Raw genomic sequence first — 22,537 nt, 5'->3', positions numbered from 1 at the left:
ATTCAAAGGAATAAGGCAGACAGTGGAAGGAAAAAATGAAAAAGTAATGCATATACGTATCCAGAAGAGTTACTTAAAACCGCCTGCAAGGCCAACTTGGAACGAACAAGGTGGATCTCATTTTCAATTTAAGTAATTATAAACAAATACATTAAAAATTCAACAGCTTGCAAAACAAACTATAAATAGTATTTAACTCTGCATGGCATCTGTCTGAATAATTAATAATGAATGCAGTAAAGCTTTATAAAAAGTAATTTCTGGATGAGCACAGCATTGTCTGGCCTTTTCACTAGTTTTTAATGTCACAAAACATAGTAAAATGGACTGCAACTCAGACTGATATATACAGTAATTCAATAAAAAATATGAGCACATACATACCCGCCTTCTTTTTTCAAAATTTATTAAACCACCCTAGAGAAAGAAAACAAGCACAAATTAACTGTAGTGTCACAGCATACCTCACCAAGAAGTGCACTTAATGTGGTATGTGTGCAAATGCAGTAAATTATGCAATGTTTATCATTTACTAATGCACAGATTAGAGAGTCTTACGTAAGCTTTATATGCATAATACATTCAAAAAAGTGACAAATTGCAGCAAATTCCAAATTACACTACTTTTCACAGCATACACCACCTCTGGTAAGTAAGTTACATTTTTCAAGCAAATGCATATATGCTATATTAATAAACCAAAGTCAATAAAAAGTTTGTTAAAACATGTCTTTGTTTTCTTACACCAAGATTAAAAGAAGAAAGCAAACAGTAAGCATAGCAGGACATCTTCCTTTTCCCTAGCAGCAGTAAATGGCTTTAAAGGAAGTGGTTTGTGCTTTGCAGCAGTTGTCGTAAAAGAGGACCTTGCTTTGTAAGTCTCTGTTCGCATATTTCAATTTGGTTAAGAAAACTGCTGCAATGATCAGCAACACGCCACTGGGTCTGAACTCCATTTGTCAACAAAATAGTGCCTTCATGCATTTAAACTTGGTTTATGAAAAAATAACCTGCTTTTTAAACTTAAACAAAAAAAAACTTGTACAACTGCTAAATGAAAAAGACTAAAGGCTATGCATCCTAATGCCCTGCATTAGTATAATTCTGTGCAGGATGAATATGTTTACTATTTTAAAATATCTTAGCCTGTGTAAAGCACTGAGCTAAGTGGACCATTTTCTGGTCAGCCCATGAAAAATACATAAACTGCAAAAAGGTAAAAGGAAAACATGTTAACAAGATAAACCTATTTGTACAGCACACATAGAAAGGGCTGCACAGTTAATAACAAATAATAAAAAAATTAAAAACAGTAATTACAAGCTATAAACCAAGTACTTGTATAACTGTTGAGGAGGCACTAATTAAAACTTTTCTGTAATGTATACAGAATTGCAAAACAATTAGCTAATTGCCAACCTGTTAAATAAATTGTAAAACACTGTGGTAGCCCATTTTTGGCCAAGCTGTTTATTTAACAGATTAGCAATTATCTAACTGCTTTACAATTCTTTACAGATTACAATTAAGCATAATTGGCTCTTGCCAAACAATGATGCAATTACTTTGGCTGGAAAGATAAGAAAAATCTTTAACAGTGCGGAACACTTGATGAACATGGGGCTGTGGCAACTATGTGCATTCAGACAGTTAAACGGCTCCCTAGCCAACTTCACTTATAAGAGTCTTATGAAAGCTCTGAGACCTGAAGCCAGATCCCAAAAGACTTAACTCTTTAGATAATATGCTACCCAGAGCTTTCTTGGTGTACCTGATTTTTTAAGAAACAATATAATTCTATAAGAATGTACCATTACAGTAAATGGTCCAGTAAGATGACCTCTGCTGCAGGTGGAATCCACAGGTCCATACAGTCTACCACAAAAGAACACACTTCCTTCCATAGCTGGGCTGACTCCATGATCCCTATGATGTCTATATAAAAGTGACAAGAGCCCATGCCGTCTTTAGTCCTTTATTGCCCCCACAGGTTGGTGATGAACCCTGTAATACACAGGGTCCCTTTGTGACCTGCTTTGTATGGCTAGCCAGGACAATCATCCCAAAAGTGTATTCGTATAAAGTGTCTTTGGTATTTCCTGCCCTTAATCTAGACCGAATATTTACTCTATAGCATTTGGAAAAAAATGCACTGAAAACCATGTATCATCTGCCTTGACAGGATGATGAATTGCCCTAACAAAAAAAAAAAAGACAGCGAGAGTTAATCTGTCTAGCAAAATGGGACCAGACAGGTACTTATAGCATTGTCCCATAAACCATATAACAGGATTTACAATGAGCTATCCACCTGGAAATAATTTGCTTTAACATTGGCATCTCCTCCTTTTTGCAGAAAATGAGAAAATTGATCTGACCTTCAAGAATCTTTTTGTTTTTGTAGAGGAAAAATTATAACTGCCTGTGGACATCCAGTGGGTATAAAATCTTTCCCTGGTCTGTCCTGTGGAATAGGGGAAGAAGACAGGCAAACTAGATGGTTTTAAAGTCACAACACTATGCTCTTCTAAATAGGAATTAGACAAGAACATCATGACAATATGCAAAAAATAAATAAATAAAGCTGAAAACCTCCATATACTCATCATAATAGCATAAATACTTTTTAAAGGCGAGTAAATGAGGCAGGATGATGAAACAATAGTGTCGTACAGCACAGCCAGACAGACTGCTTGAGAAGTGGCAGGCAGATCTGACAGAAGTCTTGAGAAGAGGCAGGTAGGTCTGACAGAAGTCTTGAGAAGAGGCAGGCGGGTCTGACAGAAGACTTGAGATGTGGCAGACAAGTGTGACACTTGAGATGTGGCAGGCAGGTCTGGCAGAAGAGTTGAGATGTGGCAGATGAGTGTGACACGAGATGTGGCAGATGGTCTGACAGAAGACTTGAGAAGTGGCAGGTGAGTGTGACACTTGAGATGTAGCAGGTGGGTCTGACAGAAGACTTGAGATGTAGCAGGTCTGATAGAAGACCTGATCAGTGGCAGGCGGGTAAGTAGCATGTTACAAAAATTCACAATTTACAGGCTTACCTCTAAGTAATCTGAGAGGGCGGTGTCAAGCATTGTCAGGTCGGTGAGAAACGTTCCAAGGTATGGGACTGTGCCTTGCATCACACCCTGTATAACAACAAGAACCAAAAAAGCTTTAAGTGATAAAAAGTTGCAGAAAACAGCTACCTAACAGTTACTGGTGGAAACATTTTGTTCACATAAACCACTACAGAAAGAGTAGTCACAGACTGAATGAAAAATACAATATCAAACCAAAAAATCACTTTCACACATTCTGGCTCTATGCACTGCTCAAATTGTGGACTAAAACAACTTTAAACTAGATGTCACAAGCAAACACATTTGTTAGGTCCCCCGCATTTTTTCATCTACCAAATCTGTCTTTATTAATTCTGAATTTGTTTAAATGTGAACCAAGCTGTTGGCACTGGATATTTAACTCAAGTTCACAGAGACACCTGTGCCGTGAGGGGTGGCAGTAAGGAAAAAACATGTGTGTGTACATGTATGTGCACGTGTGTATGCAGATTTACACAAGTACATTTCAGTTCTTAAATCGCGTCACTCTGTGCTTGTGTTGTTCACCTGTGCACATCTACGAATGACACACAATTACTTCTTTAGCCTGGATCATTTATCTGTTTATCAAAAAGACAAACTAGTAAGAAATGAATAAAATTATTACTTTCAAAGGTTCAAAACGGAGCATAACAGTTTGGTGAAGAGTTTTTGTGAAAATGCAAAAAGGAACAGTGACTCAAAATATATCTCATGATGCTTTCATGCAAATTATCTAGCTTTGTGCACTACACTATAATGCAGGACACCACAGTGCAGTTACGTCTTTGTTTAGTCAGCTGCTGCCCCCCCCCCCATCCCCAATATGATTGTGATCTGATGACATACTAGTAGAGTGGCTCCAGGGGGAGCTGAGTGTTCTTCTAGCTTTTACAAAAATGCCCAAAAATAACATCTTTAATGACCATAATGTTTGCTCTAACTACAAAAGGCAGCCATAACACCATTCTGCATCTGTTGTACACACTATTAATGGGTAAAGCAAAACACACACGGCTATGCCCACAAGGCTGCCAGACCTACAGTGTAGTGTCACAAATTCATGTTGTGCGTATTGTAATTACATGGAGAGCCAAACATAAACCTGCTTATGCTCCAACAGTCTCCTTTTCCAACTCATAATGTACCAGACAGCTTAAGCTTGGATGCAAACACACCTCTGCAGCTAACTATAAGCTTTATTGAATAAAACCAAACTCTTGGGTGCTTGTATATGCTATTTCCTTTTATCTCTGTCAACTGGGTGACTCCCTTTTTCCATGTTGTTTTTTTTTTTTTAGCTATGGCGTACTAATACCTACAACTCGTTTAACATGGTTTTGCTATTTGTTTGTGTGTCATCTGTAAAGAATCCATTCTGACGTTGAATATTTTGCCGATTAACAAATAAAACAGTTTCAAGGTATATTACCTTTTTCCATAGACAAACAAGTGGGATAGAAATTGTCACTAACTTTGTAACCATGGCTTAAAATGAAAGATAAACAGGTATGTTAGTATTTAAAAGGATGAAAAAACAAGTAATCTCCATGGTATCCCCGAAGTCTCAAAACAACCCACTAAACAAGTATAGTGGGTCCAAAAACAAATCAGTGCAAGAAACTTCTCTGTGTGGAAGATTTTCAGTCCATATATCTCTGGTTAATCACTGTATTTTAATCAGATCAGACAATATTAGTAGAAGTAGCAAACTTAAACTTGTCTTAAGTAAAAAAAAAAATATATAATTGTACAGAATTACTAAGTATTCAAAAGTAATACAAGTAAGGCAGGCAGTCTGTTTCCAGTTGAATATCGTTTATTAAGTACACAGACTTAATAAAGGAACCAGACTGCCTGCCTTGCTTGGATTACTTTCGAATACTTAGTAATTCTGTACAATTATATATATATATATATATATATATATATATATATATATATATTTTTTTTTTTTTTACTTAAGACAAGTTTAAGTTCGCTACTTCTACTACTATTGTTTGATCTGATTAATATACAGTGATTAACTTGAGATATATGGACTGAAAATCTTCCACACAGAGAAGTTTCTTACACTGTTTTACTTAAAAGAATACATGCAATTTAACATTTCTCAAGAAACAATACTAAAACAAAATTATATGAATACTTTTGCTTTAACAGTCACCAGTTAGGGGTCACATCATCATATTCAAACAGTAAAACCAAAGCACATGTCCAAACTGACCATATCTTTCTGCAGCTGTAACCGCTTCTGGGTTCTCTTCTGGTTTTCTTTAACACAGCTGTCAAGATTAGCAAACTTTGATGTGCCTTCCTGAAAGAAGAAAAATACATCCGTTATTTCTCTTTCCTCCCCAGAGGTGTCGACCTCTTTTAGTATCACAGAGTCTCAACTTTACCTTCCGGACAGCCCGGCTTCAGAAAACTTTACACAGTTTATTGCGCAAGCACACCAAACTAAAGCCAGTCTACTCTTCCCCCACAGACAAAAGTGACAGCAAATACCTAGGGAAAAAAGCACATGCTTTATATTCTCCATGCAGACAACCCCCCCACACACACCTTAAGGAAAACCATCTTTGGATGTGAACTTGTCAGCCTAAAATGGTATAGTGTTCTCAAAACAAACCTTGAAAATGGTTTCCTCAGTCATAGTTTTGACTTCACTTTGTCAATGGTTGCTGACAGGAAAGAAAGAACACCAGGAAGGCCTTTACATGTCCGGTACGCTGCAGGAAAACAGCTGCACTCATCACCTTAGGAATGTTTCTCTGTAAGTTCACTGAAACCATCACAATACAACTCCTGCACTTAAAAAGCCTAATCACAATGTCAAAAAAAGTCCTACCCCCCCCCCCCCAAAAAAAAATGAGCAAACTTAAAATTACTTGACCGTGGAGTAGAGAATATTCTCTGCCTACTACTGTTTTTTTGCATACCTGTTGCAAAAACAGGAATTTGAAGAGTATTTACAGAACACACAACTGAAAGAAAATACAATAAACCATCAAAAGACAGTGATCAAAGTGGAAAACATCATAATAAAATTATTTCCCATCCACCCCTCTCCATCCATAACACATGCAGTACATTAGCAGTCCACACTGCTGTTATACTTTGGTGAAAGTAGGATAGACGCCAATGCCAATGGCTTAACAAGCTGACCACCAGAAGGCCAGGGACTCCTAACTCATGTCAGGCATTTTGAAATATGTTCCACTGCTGACAATACATTAAAGCAATAGGGTGTTGAACTCTTAAGGTACAGTCTTTTGGATTAGATGCTAAACAATGGATTTCCATCTGCTTATTAGATAGCGGTTTAGGTGAATGCTAAATATCAGTTTGCTATGACGTAAGCGAATGGCAGTAAGTCGAATGGCCGATGTCCGAAATCATGGTTTCCAAGGGACAGGAAACTGAACCAAAAGTGGTTAATCACGGTTAGTCGACTTGCATAGTGCACTCGACCTTTTGGCAAGCAACGTGCAGAGACTGTAGAGGGAGGTCGTGCTTCAGTGGGGAACACAGAAGTAGCTCATTTCCTCATTGTAGTGCGATCTGGATTTGGTATATTTAATGTGCAGGGGGTGCACCCCCCTGCTAAACAGTTGAGGTAAGCTGAGTAAGATGGGTGGAAAACAGGAATTTCAAAAATATCATATACACAACTATTTCACATTTCCCATTTTCGACATTCCAGTCTTCCGCTGTTGTCAAAGTCAGCCTTATTTTTTGATTTTATAACTGTTCGACCTGACTCCTTTCAAACATACCATAGTAAACCCTAGATATCTCATGACAGACATTGAAAAGAGCTTTAGGTTTTCCCTGGTGGCCTGGACAAATTCCATCCAAAGCATAAATATCACCTCAGGTCTTTCATGAAAATGACGAACAGGCTTAGTGGAACTAGCCCAGTCAACAAAAAGTAAACAAAAAAGTATCAGCTTGTTAACACACTTTGCTCATTCATACTGATTCTTTGCTGTATAATTAACATCTTGCCTTCAAGTCAAAGGAAAAGTAATATGAAAACAGTTGCACTATCCCATACACAGATTAAGACGGTATTTTTTCCTCCACATGAATGCTGACCGACGCATTTAGTAAATTTTTAAGCAAATGCATTTCCCTTTCCATCTTAACCAATCCTAGATGTTCCAACCAAAAGTTTAACAAGAAAAAATAGATAGTTGAGAATATGAATTCATGTCAAGTTACATAACTACATTCCCAGATATCTATGCACTACTCTGCATGTTCTGTTACTGTGATGTTTTTAAGCGAGTTTATGGTCAAGCAAAAAAACTGACAGATACTCATTTGATCCTACCGAACAGGTAGGACTCCAATGAAAATATCACTGGAGGGTTGTTAGCACAACATTGCAATTTTATGTTGAAAGTGAAAAAATCCATGGTCCAGTCTGTATCTTGCAACCAGTGTCATAACCCTCTCAGTGGGCCTTGCCCCAGCAGCTAGGTGTCGCCTAGGAAGGCAGTTTTTGGAGGCCTGCATCTACAATTCTCTAGGATTCCCAAAATATGAGTCTATAATAAAACAAACAAAGACCATCCCAAATAATACAGGCATATATGGAGGTAAACACCTAGGAATACCCTGTGCAAGGAAGGAGGAATACAATAAATTGCAATACAAAGAATGTACTATAGGGGATAGGGATGAATCTGCAGGTATAAAACATCGGACATCTACATTTATGCTTATCTACAAGAATTACCTGGTTCCTTCAAGAGGAGTGACTAAGGACATATAAAGAAAGGAGAATACCAAAGCCAATCTGGGCAGGGAGTTACTAAAAAATCATGATAATGTCAAGATACCCTGCATATGGGCTCAATGTCAGCTAATAATGGGTCCTTGGTAATAAGAAAGGATTATGATGTCATGCAAGAGTGCTCATGGAGCTCCATGGAGGGTGGCCTAATGTTTTAATAAGATGTAATTCTGGAAAAGGCAGGAAGTGTCTGAATGCATGTTTGTATGGGCCTAATGTTTGCATGTCCTATCCGCTTTTTCCTTGTCTGTTTTGGAAGTATGCTTCCTTGAGTTTTGCCACTTTTCTGGAACTTGTTTTCTTAGTCCTTTCCTCGTAGTTGTTAACAATATCCATGTAGTAGCGTAGTTGTCTGTCTTTTCTTTAACTTTATAAGTGTGTCAGTTTAGTAGTGTTAGCTTGTCTTCAAAAAATGTGGGTCTGAGTTTTTTTCCTTTATTTTAAGGATACCCTAAAAATGACCTTTGGCAGTGAGTAGGATCTGTTCTCAATGAAATTCTTTTATTTGGGAAGGTAAGATTGATACTGTTCTGAGCTTAAACATAAACCAAAGATGATACTAAAGCTGTAGTTATTTGTAAAAGGAATGCACAGTCTTCATGACAGAAAAGAGAAGGAATGAAGTTCAAAGCACAGAAAAAGCAGATCCCACAGTCGCTCGATACTTCCTTTTGGAATCATGTTTAGTGAAAGGCTCTTCCTTGGAGCCTTGATGGTAAAAAAGGTAGGGGGTTTGCAGGGATCAAGGGTGTTTTCTCATGACACTGATCAACATTGTATTCTGTTGGAAAGATAGGTTTGGAGGATTGATGCGAGGAAGAATAGGTAGAGGACATTGCAAGGGAGGGGATGCGAAGATATTGCACGAACAAAACTGCTCTGCTATCCATCACATCTAAATGAATCTAACTGTTCCAAATGAACAATCTCTTCATTGTTGAAATTCAGCCCACTATTTGTGGATATGCTGATCTATCCATCCGTGTTGTTCCAAATCTCTTCCATAAAAATTTTTTTTACTTATAGAAATTTTCAGGCATACCATTTTGGCATTGGGATGCATGATCTCTCGTCCTGTTTTTTGCGTGGGTTTAAGTGGCCATTGGAAGGAGTCCAGGCGGTCTAGAAGTTGGGATGCAGTGGACAGTGGGGTCCTTAGCTTTGGGGGAGCCCTCTGGAGGGGAGAGGAAGGTGGCCTGCGTCTTCTGCCTGATCTTCAGTACAGCCTTGGACATTAATGGCTGAGCTGGGGAACTTTCATCACAAAGAGAGTGGGTGGGCTGGCATTCTCTTCTGATGTCAAGGGGAGGTGGGAAGGCATAGACTTGATTTGTCTTCAGAACACTTTTGCAGAGGCCGTCCGAAGTTGATGATGGTGGGTAAGGATGTCCTGAGCATATGAGTGTTGAGATGATGCTTGAGGCGCACCGAGAAGCTGCATCTCAGTGCATTCTGCTTTTGTGTGCTGCCAGAGGTAAAGGTTCCTAGCATGCATTGTGACTGTAGTTGCTTTTCCTGTTTAAGCCTGCCTTTTCCCCACTATTACCATGAAGCTCCTGCATAACTTATAGATATCTATGACCTTGCTTGTTAGTGTACCTTATGACTTTATGCTTGTTGTCTGTCATATCGTGCCTCCTTTGCTTTGTGAAGGTTTGAAGGAGGGATGCCTGTGTCTGCATCACACCATTATTTCCTTTGATGGAGGTGCATGCATTTGTCCCTCATTTATGTGCATGCGCCTCAGTCCTCCTTTTTTGGTTTATGTGCATGTTTTGAGGCGGTTCCCTGAATGGTTTGGATCATTTTGACTCCATGGCCATTTGTTGTCTGTTTCTCCGTGGGGCCAAGAGTCCCGTGGTTTGTTCCTTTTTGTTTGTTGGGAGCCAGTTGGTAACAAACTTCAAGGCAGTGACCATTCTGATTTGAACTTATGGAAGCCTTGAAGTGAATAATTTTCTGCCAGACTACCACTGTGACTGTCCACAGGATATTCAGGCCTACATGTAACATGGGCATGCAGGATTCATAGATGCAGGAAGCTGAGTCAGAAGATTGCAGATTAGCTGATGCCGGAGAGATGAGATTCATGAAGTAGTCAGAAGATGTTTGGGTTGTCTGTATCTAGAAAAGCATTTTGGTTTTCTTCCTTTTTGGATGGAACAAGTCAAAAAGCCATAGATGGGAGGTATTCAGATCTCCTTGTAATAGGTGGTATATTTTTTTGGATGTGTTTATATGGCTTTGGTTGTTGGTCGCTTGTATATGGCAATGCCTTTATCTAGGGTAGATTGTATTCAATAGTGAAGTCTGTAGTGTGCAGTTTGAATCCAGGCATTTAAGTAGAGTCTCTGGTATGATAGATAATGACTTGAACTCTGCTGAGAGTGTATAAGAGGCTGATCCTGCAAGAAGTGAAAGATAGGCTGCAAAGATGATGCAAATCTTGAGGTGCAAGAAACCAGGCCCTTGGATCTAGAGCATGCAGGCAGGCCTCCCTTGCAATCTAGTGTCGGATAGGGACACAGGGTCCATTGTCTTGAAAAGTTGCTGTAGAGTCAGCATCTTGAATTCTGGCACACAATGAGGGAAGTAAGTCCCGTGGATTGGTCTTTTTTTGCCTCCATTGATTTTCTTTTCTTGGAATAAGGAATAATAATAAGAAAGAAATTTCCTTTTGTTCTGAAAAAGAAATATTTCTATGTTGATTTGGCATTGTATGTTGATTGTTTTAAAAGCCTCTGCCCCTCATTCCGTTTGGTTTGTGGCAAAGTTTTTAGTGGTGTTCAGGTGGAAAGTGTGGAAGTGTTCCTGTGTCCTTTGAGGCAGTGTAACTTGTGTCCTTGGGTGTGTAAGTGTGAAAGCTTTCCTTAATGGAAAAAAATGCTTCCCCTTGTCCAATCCAATTGAGCCCTTGTCATCATTTTTCCTGTTGAGCCCTTAGTCTGTCAGGTTGTGTAGGTGTTTCTGCTCTCTCTGGTTGCTCTCTGGTGCTTGCCTGGCTGCTGGCGCTGCCTAGAGCCTCTAGCTTGCCCTCTCTGGCCTCTGGAGGGACCCTCTCTGGGTCCCTCCCAGTCTGGAGAGTCTCTGTTCTTTGTAGGCCCAGAGATAAGGCCTGTTCTCACTGGGTGTACAGTCTTCAAGTGAGACTCGAAGTTCTACTTTTTTTTTTTCATTCATTTTTTTTTAGATTTAACCTCCATCAAGGAGTTTTGAAGATAATTTTTGTTTCCCAGGGAGCATCCTGAGTTTAGCTTGGTCTGGTAAAGATTGTTTCCTTCAACCAGGCATGCACATGAAACTTCTTAATCAAGGCCCATGCACCTACATGGAAGCCCAGCTTAATCTGCTGTATAACACTGCAAAATGATTACTAACCTGCTGTAAAAAATTTGTACAAGATCCTGAAGAGTTTATCTGACAAAGGAGAAGAGAAGGGGGAAGCTTGCATCATATGAAATTGACTTGGTACTGTATCATATGAAATTGTACAGAAATTATACCCTTAATGCCCCATGCCAAAGAGAAATAGAAGTATTCCACTTCTTCCTCTCTCTCTAAAGCTCTAGACTCCCTTTTTTTTGGGTTGGCTTTTACTTGGTGTGGCAGCTGCAACCCCTTTGGCCCTGCAAATAGTAATGGGGTCTGGAATGGGCCTTGTACAATCAGTAGTGAGAAATCGGGGACCTCAGGTATCTATCAGGTTTGGCAGGAGCATCGGGGCTATCACTTCAATGTACTAACATCATCTTATACATATCAAACAGGATTCAATGTAGAAGTAATCTAAATCTCTAAAACAGGAGTAAAAAAAAAAATTCCTGCTCTTGAAAATGAAAATGTTTCCTGACAGAGGTGAAATCCTCAAGGAAAAAAATAAGTACAGAGCAAGGAAACTCTTCAGGAGGGGGAGGCGAGAGGAGGGGTCTTAGGGGACATCAAGCCTCCCGGTGAATAAGCCTCCTCCTTGGTGATCTGACAACACAGATCCATCGTGAGCTCATCTGAAGAGTGGCATGTGGAGGGGCTCAGTCCTGCCCTTTTTGGGTGGTGTGTGGTTGGTCTGGTTTGTGGAGGCTGAGCTGAGGAGCCTCTGCCAAAGGATGGATCCTCTGCAGGCCAGGGGATCTGAGAACTGAGAAGGTCTCTGAGAGGTAAGTAGGGAGGCAAAGCAGCAGCTTGGGGGCTGGCCTAGCCAAAGCCTGAAAGGAATAGAATGGACGCTGGAAATGGGGGTCGGATGCAAGATGTGCAAGTGGAGTTGTGGGACATTTCCGGGACACACTGACACTGTAGCCGACTTAGCCGAAGTAGCCAGGGCCTCCAGGAGTCCTAGGCGTGGTCCCAGTTAAAAGTGAAGAGTAGAGAGTACCGAGGACTCGTTTCAGAGAAGTTAGCGGACTCGTGATACTAACCCTAAAAGTGGTTTCAGCAAAACACCGTGGTCCGTTCTTGTCCTTCGTGTTTCCTTTTTTTTTCTGTGGTCTCGGCGATGTCCGTCTCAGCGGGCAAAAGTCTCCCAAAAAATTCCCTGCAAATTCTCTCCCAAACTCCCTTCAGAGTCTAAAGCCGGTTGAAGGAAGCACAAGCTGAACAGGCAGGACGTCATGGTTTGGGCCTAAGCAAGGGAGGCAGTAGAGGAAAAGGTGGAAGAGTTTATTTTCTATGTTAAACAATTATTTACTTTATCTGACATCTGACTTGAGGCAGAAAAGAGTCCCCAACCCCAAGGGTACTTTTAAGAAGTCTTCGGTAGCTGAATCAGAGCTGGACGACCCCGGCATTTAACTGCTTCTGCCCGGTGCGAACGCTGCAAAGAAGACTGAGGGAAATGTGTCGGACTGATGCTTTTACCCCAGGCGGCTCCACGCCGGGAAAAGCGCGACATCAGCCGAGGCCAGACCCAGACTTTGGAATCCCTGGCCGAAAGAACTGCCAAGGCAGCACAACAACCCATATGTTATGACTGCAGATGCATCCTTGAAGGACATCATTTATTTGATAGTCAACACAAAAAAATATAAAATACTAATACCTTGTACAGTATCACAACATGGTTGTTTTAGTGAAGAAACACTGTTTTTTTTTATTTGATATAATTCAACATACCCTTCCAAGACATCTCTCAATTGTCCCTGATGTTCAGGGATATCTCTAAAATAGGTTCATAATTTTATCCGATTCTCCTAGACTTTGACACCTTGAGAAAAAGTTGATGATTTGCTATCAATAAATAATGACATGCTTTACAGCGACAGACATCTTTTACTTAAGGAAATGTGTACTCTGTCAGGTTTGTAAAATAGTAGTACCAATATTTAAAAAGTCTCCCTCGTCTCGGTCTTTTGATTCTTCTTGGTTTTGTTCTGGTGCTGAAAAGTTTGTAGCTGTGCCTTCAAGACATTTTGATAATTATTCACTTTGCAGGAAAAAAAATGGCTTGCAAAGCTGGAAATGGTTGAGTAATTCACTAAGAATTTGAAGCAAAACATCTATGGTTCAAATCACAGGGTCGCTAAAACTTGGAAATGACACAAAAGACAAAGAAAATTCAACCTCTTTACTATTTATTATATTAGAAAATCAATAAACATGTAGTTCTGCTGTAAGCTTAGCCACTGAGAAGGAACAACCTAATGCCTACAGTCTGTCTTTCCAGTTAAATGCGTAGGGTGATAAGCCCACACTTCTCAAAATGCCTTTATAGTTCCAACACCAGGTAGTTAGGATTAATTTTCTAATGCTGACAGTACAATGCAACATAAAGGGGGGGGGTTGCACTTGAGTGTGTCATCCTTTGGATGAGGCATTAAACCAAGGCCCCGTCAACTTAAGTTGGTGGGAGCTCACCTGAATGTAAAAGATCCCATGGCAGTTATTTAAAAGAAAAGATGAAGTTCCCCAGTGCCCTGGCCAAAATTCCCCTAGTTAGCATGAATACCACCTCGTTTCTCCTGAAAAGAGGCCACTGGCCTAGATGGATGCCTCAAAGCAGCCATTATTTTTCAGTACATGTTGTCTGCCGCCTTCTCCAACATTTCACAAGACACAAGTATAAACGCAAATCTTAGTCTGTTAAGATATCACTCTGTGATGTATCTGTGACACTGTACAGTTCTCTTCTTTTTATTTACTTTGGTTTGCTAAGCTGCATACTTCCATCAGGCATAAACCCTTTCTAATGTTGGATTGGACATGGGGTACACATTAATAACTTTAACTTTCTGTTGAATAGTGTGGGAGGTGTAATACACAAAACTCTCAAGAACAGAATTCACACATGATTGTCGACCACGCAATGACAAAGAAGATTTTCATTAATTAGAATTTCATTAAAACTTACTTTCATTAGCAGTTCTCGGCTAGTCACATAGTTGTTATGATCAGAGAAAATGTCTGAGAGTTCTTCAAATGTCAACATGTTGTCCCTGGGAAAAAATCAGGTTAGCTATCAGCATATACCATAAATACATGAAAAAAATTGTGCATGGCTTAGAAAAATAACACTTGACAATATTATCAAAATGCCCAAAATTCACAAAAATATATAAAAAGTTGACAATTGCAGAACTTTTTCACCGTATGGCTGCATCATACTATGGAGAGAAATCCGTAGCCTGGACAAAGGCAAGAAGATGACAAACTTTTTTTAACACCTGACTAAACTTTAAATAGAAGAAATAATTCTAGGAGTGCTGTAAAGTACTGTAGAAATAAAGCAGCAAAAACGTTGAACACAGCAAAGCAGCAGGAGTCAGCACAGGATCCAAAAGCAGCTTTATTTTCTGTCTCTCACTCTAGCGCCTCGGCCACAGTAAGCCAAGCTGCTTTTGGATCCTGTGCTGACTCCTGTTGTTTTGCTGTACTGTAGAAATAAACACTGTATTTACGAAGCATGTGCATTTTCAAAGCTAACTAAATAAATAGTACATCAGAGCACAGTGATGGCCTCTACTTGTGATTCCGTTAAATTAAACTTCGTTGAACATTTCATATGCCGTATTTTTAAGGGCTATTTTTGCTCCCTCACAGCTGACCATCACCTACTCTCAGTGCTTCTCTTCAATGGTCAGGTGAAAAGAAATGCCAAACTGCCAACAGATTTGATATGATGATTTTCTGGGCGGCTAATGAGATCAAGGCATGTTGGGGCAGTGTCATATGGCTGCCAAGGGAGTATTTTCCTCTTTTTCTCCCTCCCCTAAGCAAGTCCAGTAAAGCACTGAGGGTGGGCCTTGCACTGGGCATTGGCAGTGAATAACCCTTCACTTCCACAAGGGTTTAATATCAGCAGGATGTACTACTGACCCTCTGGTAGTACTGCAAGTTTGCTTCCCCAGTCTACACCACTGAAATTGAACTGTGTGTGTGTATATGTGTGTGTGTGTGTGTGTGTGTGTGTGTGTGTGTATACACACCAAACATGTATGACTACCTCCTTCCCCAAGGATGGACACACCCCTTCTCCTTGCTGTGTCATCAAATGCCTAAGCTAGTACTTGAACCCTGACTGCCTTGGCTGTGCTTAGTCCATCTCTCCACACCATCACTCCAGGATCATATACCACTTTTGCATCACCTCACGACTTCTTGAAATTTTTCACCACTGTGGCCTCATTACTTCAATTGGCAGGATCTTCAATACACCCAAATGCCCTGTCAAAAACATGCATTTTTCATATTACTTTCAAACCCCACACACACACTTTTTCTGTCAGCTACATTTTTTCCTTCATCTTTTAAGAAAGATTCTCTTTACTGTAGTTTCCCTAGTTTACATCCTAATTTACTGAAAAATCATTTAAAATTACAATGAAAACTCAAGAGACTTATTATGGTAATAAACCTCAGACACATTAATATTATTCTTTGCTAACAGTGAGCAACAGGTCAGCCACTATGAACATTATAACAGATAATCTGCTTAACAGGGGGCTCAAGGTTAAAATGGCTAAGAAATAGTGGCCAACATGGTATTGTGCTTTACTGGGACAGCAGTGCACACAGGATACAAGGATAAACACAGACTGTGGCTAACAGTTGAGTACAATGTTATTCTAGTACAACACATTACTAAGTGCATTAATACTACTACTACCTAGTGACCAAATATGTGGTTGCAAAGAATTCTAAGCTGGTTAGGTTTAGTTTCATTCAATCCAGCCTGCCTTTTTCCTGTTGGCCCTTACTGCATACCTTTGTGTTATCTAAATACACACCCAATCTTGCAACAGTTTGTATTCTGGACATGCATACCTATCTTCTGATTTGACTTACCCCTTCATATGTTGCATCTGTTATGAAGGCACAGTCTTACTATCAGATTTAATTTGACCCTTTACATGGTTTACTGCACGAGGGAAACATGATTTTACATTATATTTATCTCCTTTTTTTCAGAAACAAAAACAAATATTTTTGTTGTGTAGATTTTTGAAATATCATTCAATAAAGTCTACATGTTTTAAGCTCTTTTTGACAATATTCTTATATTTTGGCATCATTTTAACCTCTCACTTTTTGTGTAGTATCCCACAAACCTACTGGAAGTGGGAAGAACTGTATTGCTATTCCATATTACAATCTGATGTTCATAGGTTCATATGAGGTTACTAGGCTAATGGCCCTAGGGCCTTAACAATCCAAGCCATGTAATACTCTTTTTCCCTAGTTGACCATGCTTAGATGATCATTGTTAGCACAGCGAATCAGTGATGAGTACCGACTGCCCCTGTTCATGAGGGACATAGGTGCCATTTCTGGGGTGTATTTACGGTCTACCATCCAATTGTCAAGGTTGCGCATAAATAGGGTCACCGAGGAGCTCTGCTTCATGTGAAGTGGGAGTTTATTGCAGAGGAGTGGCAATCTCTGGGAGACATATCTGTCTTTCCAACATGTTGTTCATATGTCGCAGGTTAGATTGAGATCCCTGGAGTGAGTGACTCATTCAATTTCATCTGCGGTAATGCAACATTTCCATTAGGGCAGGGTCAGATATCACTCTGTTGGCCAGGCACAGGTTGCCTATCAGCAGCCTATAGGATACAGAGTATAGAGACAGGGTCTTTATTCTTTCCATGTAGGTAATGTTATGGAGGCCCTCAATTTTTGGGGTTAGAAACGTCTGTGGTCTCTCCAGTTATTGCAGTTGTCTGGTGAGGTACATGCAAAAGAAAGCACTGTACTCAATTAGTGGTCTGATGAGGGTCAAGTATAGAGGAGTCATTGCATCCTTCGTCTTGGATGTGATGCCCTTACTTATGAGATGTGCAACATAGATGGCTTTCCTTACCACTGTGGACACATGGTGATCGAAGTTTAAATTGCTGTCAACCTGAGTTCCCAAATCTATTACCACTGTGTTTGAGCTTAGGTAAATCAGGTGTGCAGATCTGTGGATATAGCAACTTTTAAAGAGCCTTTGTACTTATTTTTCAATGTCTGCAAGGTGAGAAGTATGACATATAAACACACATTTGTTTCCCTTTAACAGTTCTATAACTGAACATAAAAAGACATTCAAGAAAAGAGGATAAGCATATGCCTTAGGAATTAAATAACACCCGAATTCTCACAGTGCTGTTACTGTGGTACAATTAAACAGAAGTCATTTCCTTTACTTCTCTATAAACAAAGTTATGACACCCTGCAATTCCAAGCACAGTGCTTTGACTAAAATACTTCATACACTTACTTTTGGACAGAAGCCCATGTTGTTTTCAGTCGATAAATAGGGTTGGATTGCAGTGCTGATACAATGGCTTTCAGGGAAGAGAAGTTCTTCATCAGCCTACATTCCTACAGTAATGAGACAGAGATAGACATTTCAGTACAGCTCCATACCTGTGGTGGTCTGAGTTTTCCTTTTTTAATACATATGCTGCTGCCGGTGCACATTCTTACCACATGGCAGACAGCTGTAATAACAAAAAAATCAAAAACACACTTTTCCACAAACACACACTTTGCAACTCTTGGCATGACTCATTTCTTTTTCTTATTAACTTCAACTTGTGTGTATAAAATATCAAGCACAGCCAAGTTTCCTAACCAAACCTTAACACAGGTGTTTTCATTCGTGGGCCAAGTTACAGAAAAACAAGGCAGTACTTTCTCTACAGGCTAATGTTCAGTCATGCAGTTGAAAGAACAAATGCTATTTCATAAAAGTTATACAAGCTAAACTCGATAACTTGGCTCAGTTTATATTCTGACAGATGCTATGATGTTTTAGAACAGTGTTAACAAAAAACAGGCAAATGGGTTTCTAAGAGACTAAAACAGACAAAAGTGATATCAGTTAAGGGATGATGCTCACTACAGCCATGATGATTCAAGGGAAAATACTGCCCTTCATAATCTTAACAAAGAGATCCTTTTGTTTGGAAATTCAGAAATTTCTGGAGTCAGTCCTGAAACACAATTAACTAAAACTCAACATACTAATGAGGACTATATGTACCACATCAGGAACACAACACAGCTTGTGATCACAGTGGAACACTAAAGGGAAGAAGCAAACTGTGGTAGTCCAGCCTGTCGAGCAACACAGATCAAGCAGCAATGAACCAGCATGCCTGACTACACTTGCTTAAAGTAAACGTGCATATGCACATTCTGAAGACGTAACATAAAACATCTACAAAGAAATGCACCGTGCCCTGGCTTGTATCATAAAGATGCAAGTATATAAACCATCTCTCTCTATATATATATATCTGTCTATACATATATGTGTGTGTGTGTGTTTATATGGGTCTATGTTCGGCTACCGGAGTTTAAAAATCATGAACCGCAAATTATTGAATGGGAAACAGTGAACTGCAAATGAAGAGAACACCGACAACTTAATCAAATAGCCATAGTCAGCCAACATCGCACATGCAACCAACAAGGTGGGGGCTGCCTCCATATACCAACTCCGAGATCGCACTACAGTGGGGAATAGGGCAATTATAAAAGTCTTCCCTTCACTTACCTTATGCATTGAGTTACTTCTTGGTTGTTGGCCAACTATGGCAATTCGATGGAAGTTTTTTCAAAGATGTTGGTGTTCGCTACATTTGCAGGTCAGTGTTTTCCATTTGATAATTCATGGTTTGTGTTTTTTAAAATTCAACAGCATGACATAGACCTGTTTATACATACATATATATATACATTTATACACACATATGAAACACTGATATATGTCTGTACATATCTGTCTACATATAGACAGATATACCAATAACAGTATTTCAACTTGCTCATGTTAGGCATTCAGTGCAACCCATTGCAAACCCCATACCAAGTGCAAACAGACACACCCACACTAAGAAGGCTGTCCTAATATCACACACAGCCTGTCTGCCACCCCCAAAGGCCATACTGTGCACACACTTTTGCTACAGAAGTCTGAAGAAGTGAAAGATATAAGACCACTGTAAGTTATTGCTCAAGACATGTACATCTCTTCCTCTCCCACAGACAAATTCTGTGTATTCATTTTATCTTCACACACACAGGATTGCCACCACCCCAGGCAATCACCCCTACTGTGATCATAAAGAAAATGAAACAAATAATGGCTACATTAAAGTATTTCAACATGCTGCTGTCAGTCACTGCCATGCCCATCTACACCTTTCAACTATACCTCTCACCCACATCTCTCAGATGTCTAGAATTTTACAGAATGTTCCTGATCTTGCTTTTATCCTTAACCCTTGTATTACTTCTTTAACATTAGACATTAAAATTTCATTCTTCTTCTTATTCAGTAAATGCATATTGATGCAAAATATGTTGCAACATTTTAAATAAATTAGCATAATAAAAAAAAACCCCAGGATTTTGACCTTTTCTACCCCCATTATTTTTGCCTTTTACAGAATTCTTGAGCAAAGATGTTGAGAGGTATGCTTTCTGCAGTAGGTCTCTTATCTTTGTATAATATTTTTTGCCCTGCCTCTCATGATATTTTTATTTTTCCTGGTAAGCCAATGAGGATTACAGTCAGTCAATAATGACAAACATTAGAGTTTATATTTCTCATTGTTTAGAATATGCATTATGAAACAAAAGCTGTAGTTCTATCACCTTTTCTAAGTGGGTTAGAGTAGTGTTTAAAAAATGTCCTTTCATTAGCTTTTGCTTTTCCTGAGAATCTTAAACAAAGCTGAGCTCTACCAGCCTGTACCCAAATCTGATGACTGTGAGAAAAAAATGACTACAAAAAAATGAATTGCCTCTGTGGCTGTGTCTGTACTGCCCACACTTCTATCTGGTATCCTGCCAGTATTTATGAAAATACTTGCAAGGAAACACCTCAAGCTCTACTGTGCTTGCTATTGCTACAATCTCAACTAAGCAAGGAGAGTGACAGGCTCAGCAGCCAATCTGTAGTGTTTACCTCACTGTAGTAACTAGACATGGATTGGCTGGCTATGTCATATTACTACATTAATGGGAGGGTTCAACTCATTTGATCATTCTTTTATTCCGCTCATATATAGCGATACTGATAAAGCAAGGAATTATAGATTGAGTGAGCCTTTTTTCACTTTTGAACAGTTTCAGCACTTGAGGAGCCCCCCCTCCATGTAAATACACTTGAGGATCCCCCCAGTGCAGATGAATGAATAGGATATCCCACATCCACAGGCTTCAAGAGCACCTAATGATAGTTATGCTGCCTAGAGAATCAGTTTCACTTTCTAGGTTTTGAGCCTTCAGATTACACTGATTTGCTTAATCTAAATCAACACATCATGCTGAAGGTAACCATACGCTGACACTTTGATGATGTAATTTTAATGAGACAACTTTAATTACATTCATAGGCATGTGCTTCAGCAGAGCTGTAATATTTACACTATGACATTTCATATCAGATAAAAAAACTGAAAGTTACTCAAAAGAAATGTAGGCCATTACGTGAGCTATGTTGATCCACTTCTCAATAATCTTTGCTCTTGAATGGGACTTCAGATCTTTGTCCTTCAAAATTGTGCTGACAACACATTTTGTAAGTGCATTAAACTGGGTTATGGTGGCTCGAATGGTGGGTGCCAAGTGCTTGTTCTCTTTTTTGTCTCTCCGTGACCAGATGCAGCCCAGACAATGGTGGGGTATAACTCTTTTGAAGAGTTCCTAAATAAAGGAGACAAATAAATGATCAAAGCTATATGCAAAAGCAATGAAACATTTCAAAATCAAAACTAAACAATCTACCTAAAAGTAACCTCTTAGTTGGAAATTGATAAATGTCACCTGAAATCTCAAGTTTCCTTTTAATGTAGTTACACAAAAAGATAGTGAGAAGTATGACCTGTGAAGGTAACAGAAATGTGAGACTCACAGTAGTCTCAGCACTTCAGCTTTTAAATTGGAACAGACACAAAATGACAAAGAAAACAAAGTACTCTCATTAATGTGGGTACCACCCCCTTCCTAGTAAGGAACAGTGGGAACTTTCTGAAAGAAGTCTGTACAGACATATTATGAAACCTCACTCAACACCAACACAGTCCTTAAAAATTGCATGCAACCACAAAACGAATGGAACACAAACTGCTTAGTAATAATCCTTTCTTTATTCTAGCGCCTCGGTGAAAAACACCTTCTTGGAATAACACATTCACCATAAAAATTTAATTTATACAAATTTAATTTATACTCATCACAAACACTAATTAACACATAATTAATTCATTAAAACACAATTATCTTAAAGAACACTTCTCCAATTTAGTTCACTATTAAAACCTATAGGAACCAATGTATTAAACTTCAGAATATAAATACATTCTTTATATAAAAGTTTATTTTTCAAAACATCATCACTGATATAAAAACAATTAATTTTTTTCTAAAACACTTCCTTTCAGTAGTGAAAAATCACTACTATGCATCAACATAAAATGAGAAGCAATCACGTTTTCCTGTTTGCAGTTTTTTATATCCATAATATGGTCCATAAATCTTGTACAGAACATTCTTTTGGTTTCTCCCACATAAAACATTTTACATGGACAACTCAAAATGTATATTACTCCTTTGGATTCGCATATATATCTCTACAAGTGAATGGAACATTATTCACCTTTTCAAAACTTCTAACAATATATGAACAAAATCTGACATCTTCCACATTTGAAAGTCCCCATCTGTATTGGGGCTTTCACTAATGTTACATCTGGCAAAGTGAATAACTCATGGACCAACATATCTTTTACATTTCTCCCCTGAACATATGACCACGAGGGCCGTCTTGGTAATATCTTTGCCAGGAAGTTATCTCGTATCAAAAATTTCCAATAGTGTTCCAGCATATCAATAATTTCTTTGGTTTTAATATTATACATAGAAACAAAATAAATTTGTTGCAACTGTTCTCTGAAATCTTTCTTTCACAAATCATATTATTTTTCTCTCTATTTTGTCCCTTGCATTCCTGCCCTTATTAAATACCTTGTGTACTGCTTCTTTCACCATAGCAGGATTATAACCTCTATTAATAAATATTTTTGCTGATTTGTACATTTCTTCCATCAAATTCTCTTCTTTATTACATAATCTAGATAACCTTAAAAATTCATTATATGGAAGAGCATTCAAAGTATGAGGCGGATGTGGCAACTGGAAGCATGTAAAAATT

General features: G+C 38.9%; 1 protein-coding gene across 1 annotated transcript in view; it reads right to left on the bottom strand.

Annotated features, from left to right (window-relative positions):
- RGL1 (ral guanine nucleotide dissociation stimulator like 1) overlaps window positions 1-22,537 on the bottom strand; it is a gene marked incomplete in the record, with an annotated part of 287,380 nt that overhangs the window by 50,729 nt on the left and 214,114 nt on the right. Inside the window, 6 exon segments of the mRNA XM_044085296.1 lie at window positions 385-417; window positions 3,051-3,137; window positions 5,317-5,406; window positions 14,237-14,321; window positions 17,591-17,694; window positions 20,815-21,030. Coding sequence (XP_043941231.1) covers window positions 385-417; window positions 3,051-3,137; window positions 5,317-5,406; window positions 14,237-14,321; window positions 17,591-17,694; window positions 20,815-21,030 — 615 coding nt within the window.

The sequence above is a fragment of the Protopterus annectens genome, chromosome 10.part0 (assembly GCF_019279795.1).
Source record: "Protopterus annectens isolate FY-2018-M chromosome 10.part0, PAN1.0, whole genome shotgun sequence".
Taxonomy (NCBI): Eukaryota; Metazoa; Chordata; order Ceratodontiformes; family Protopteridae; genus Protopterus; species Protopterus annectens.
This window is presented reverse-complemented; position numbering and strand designations above follow the sequence as displayed.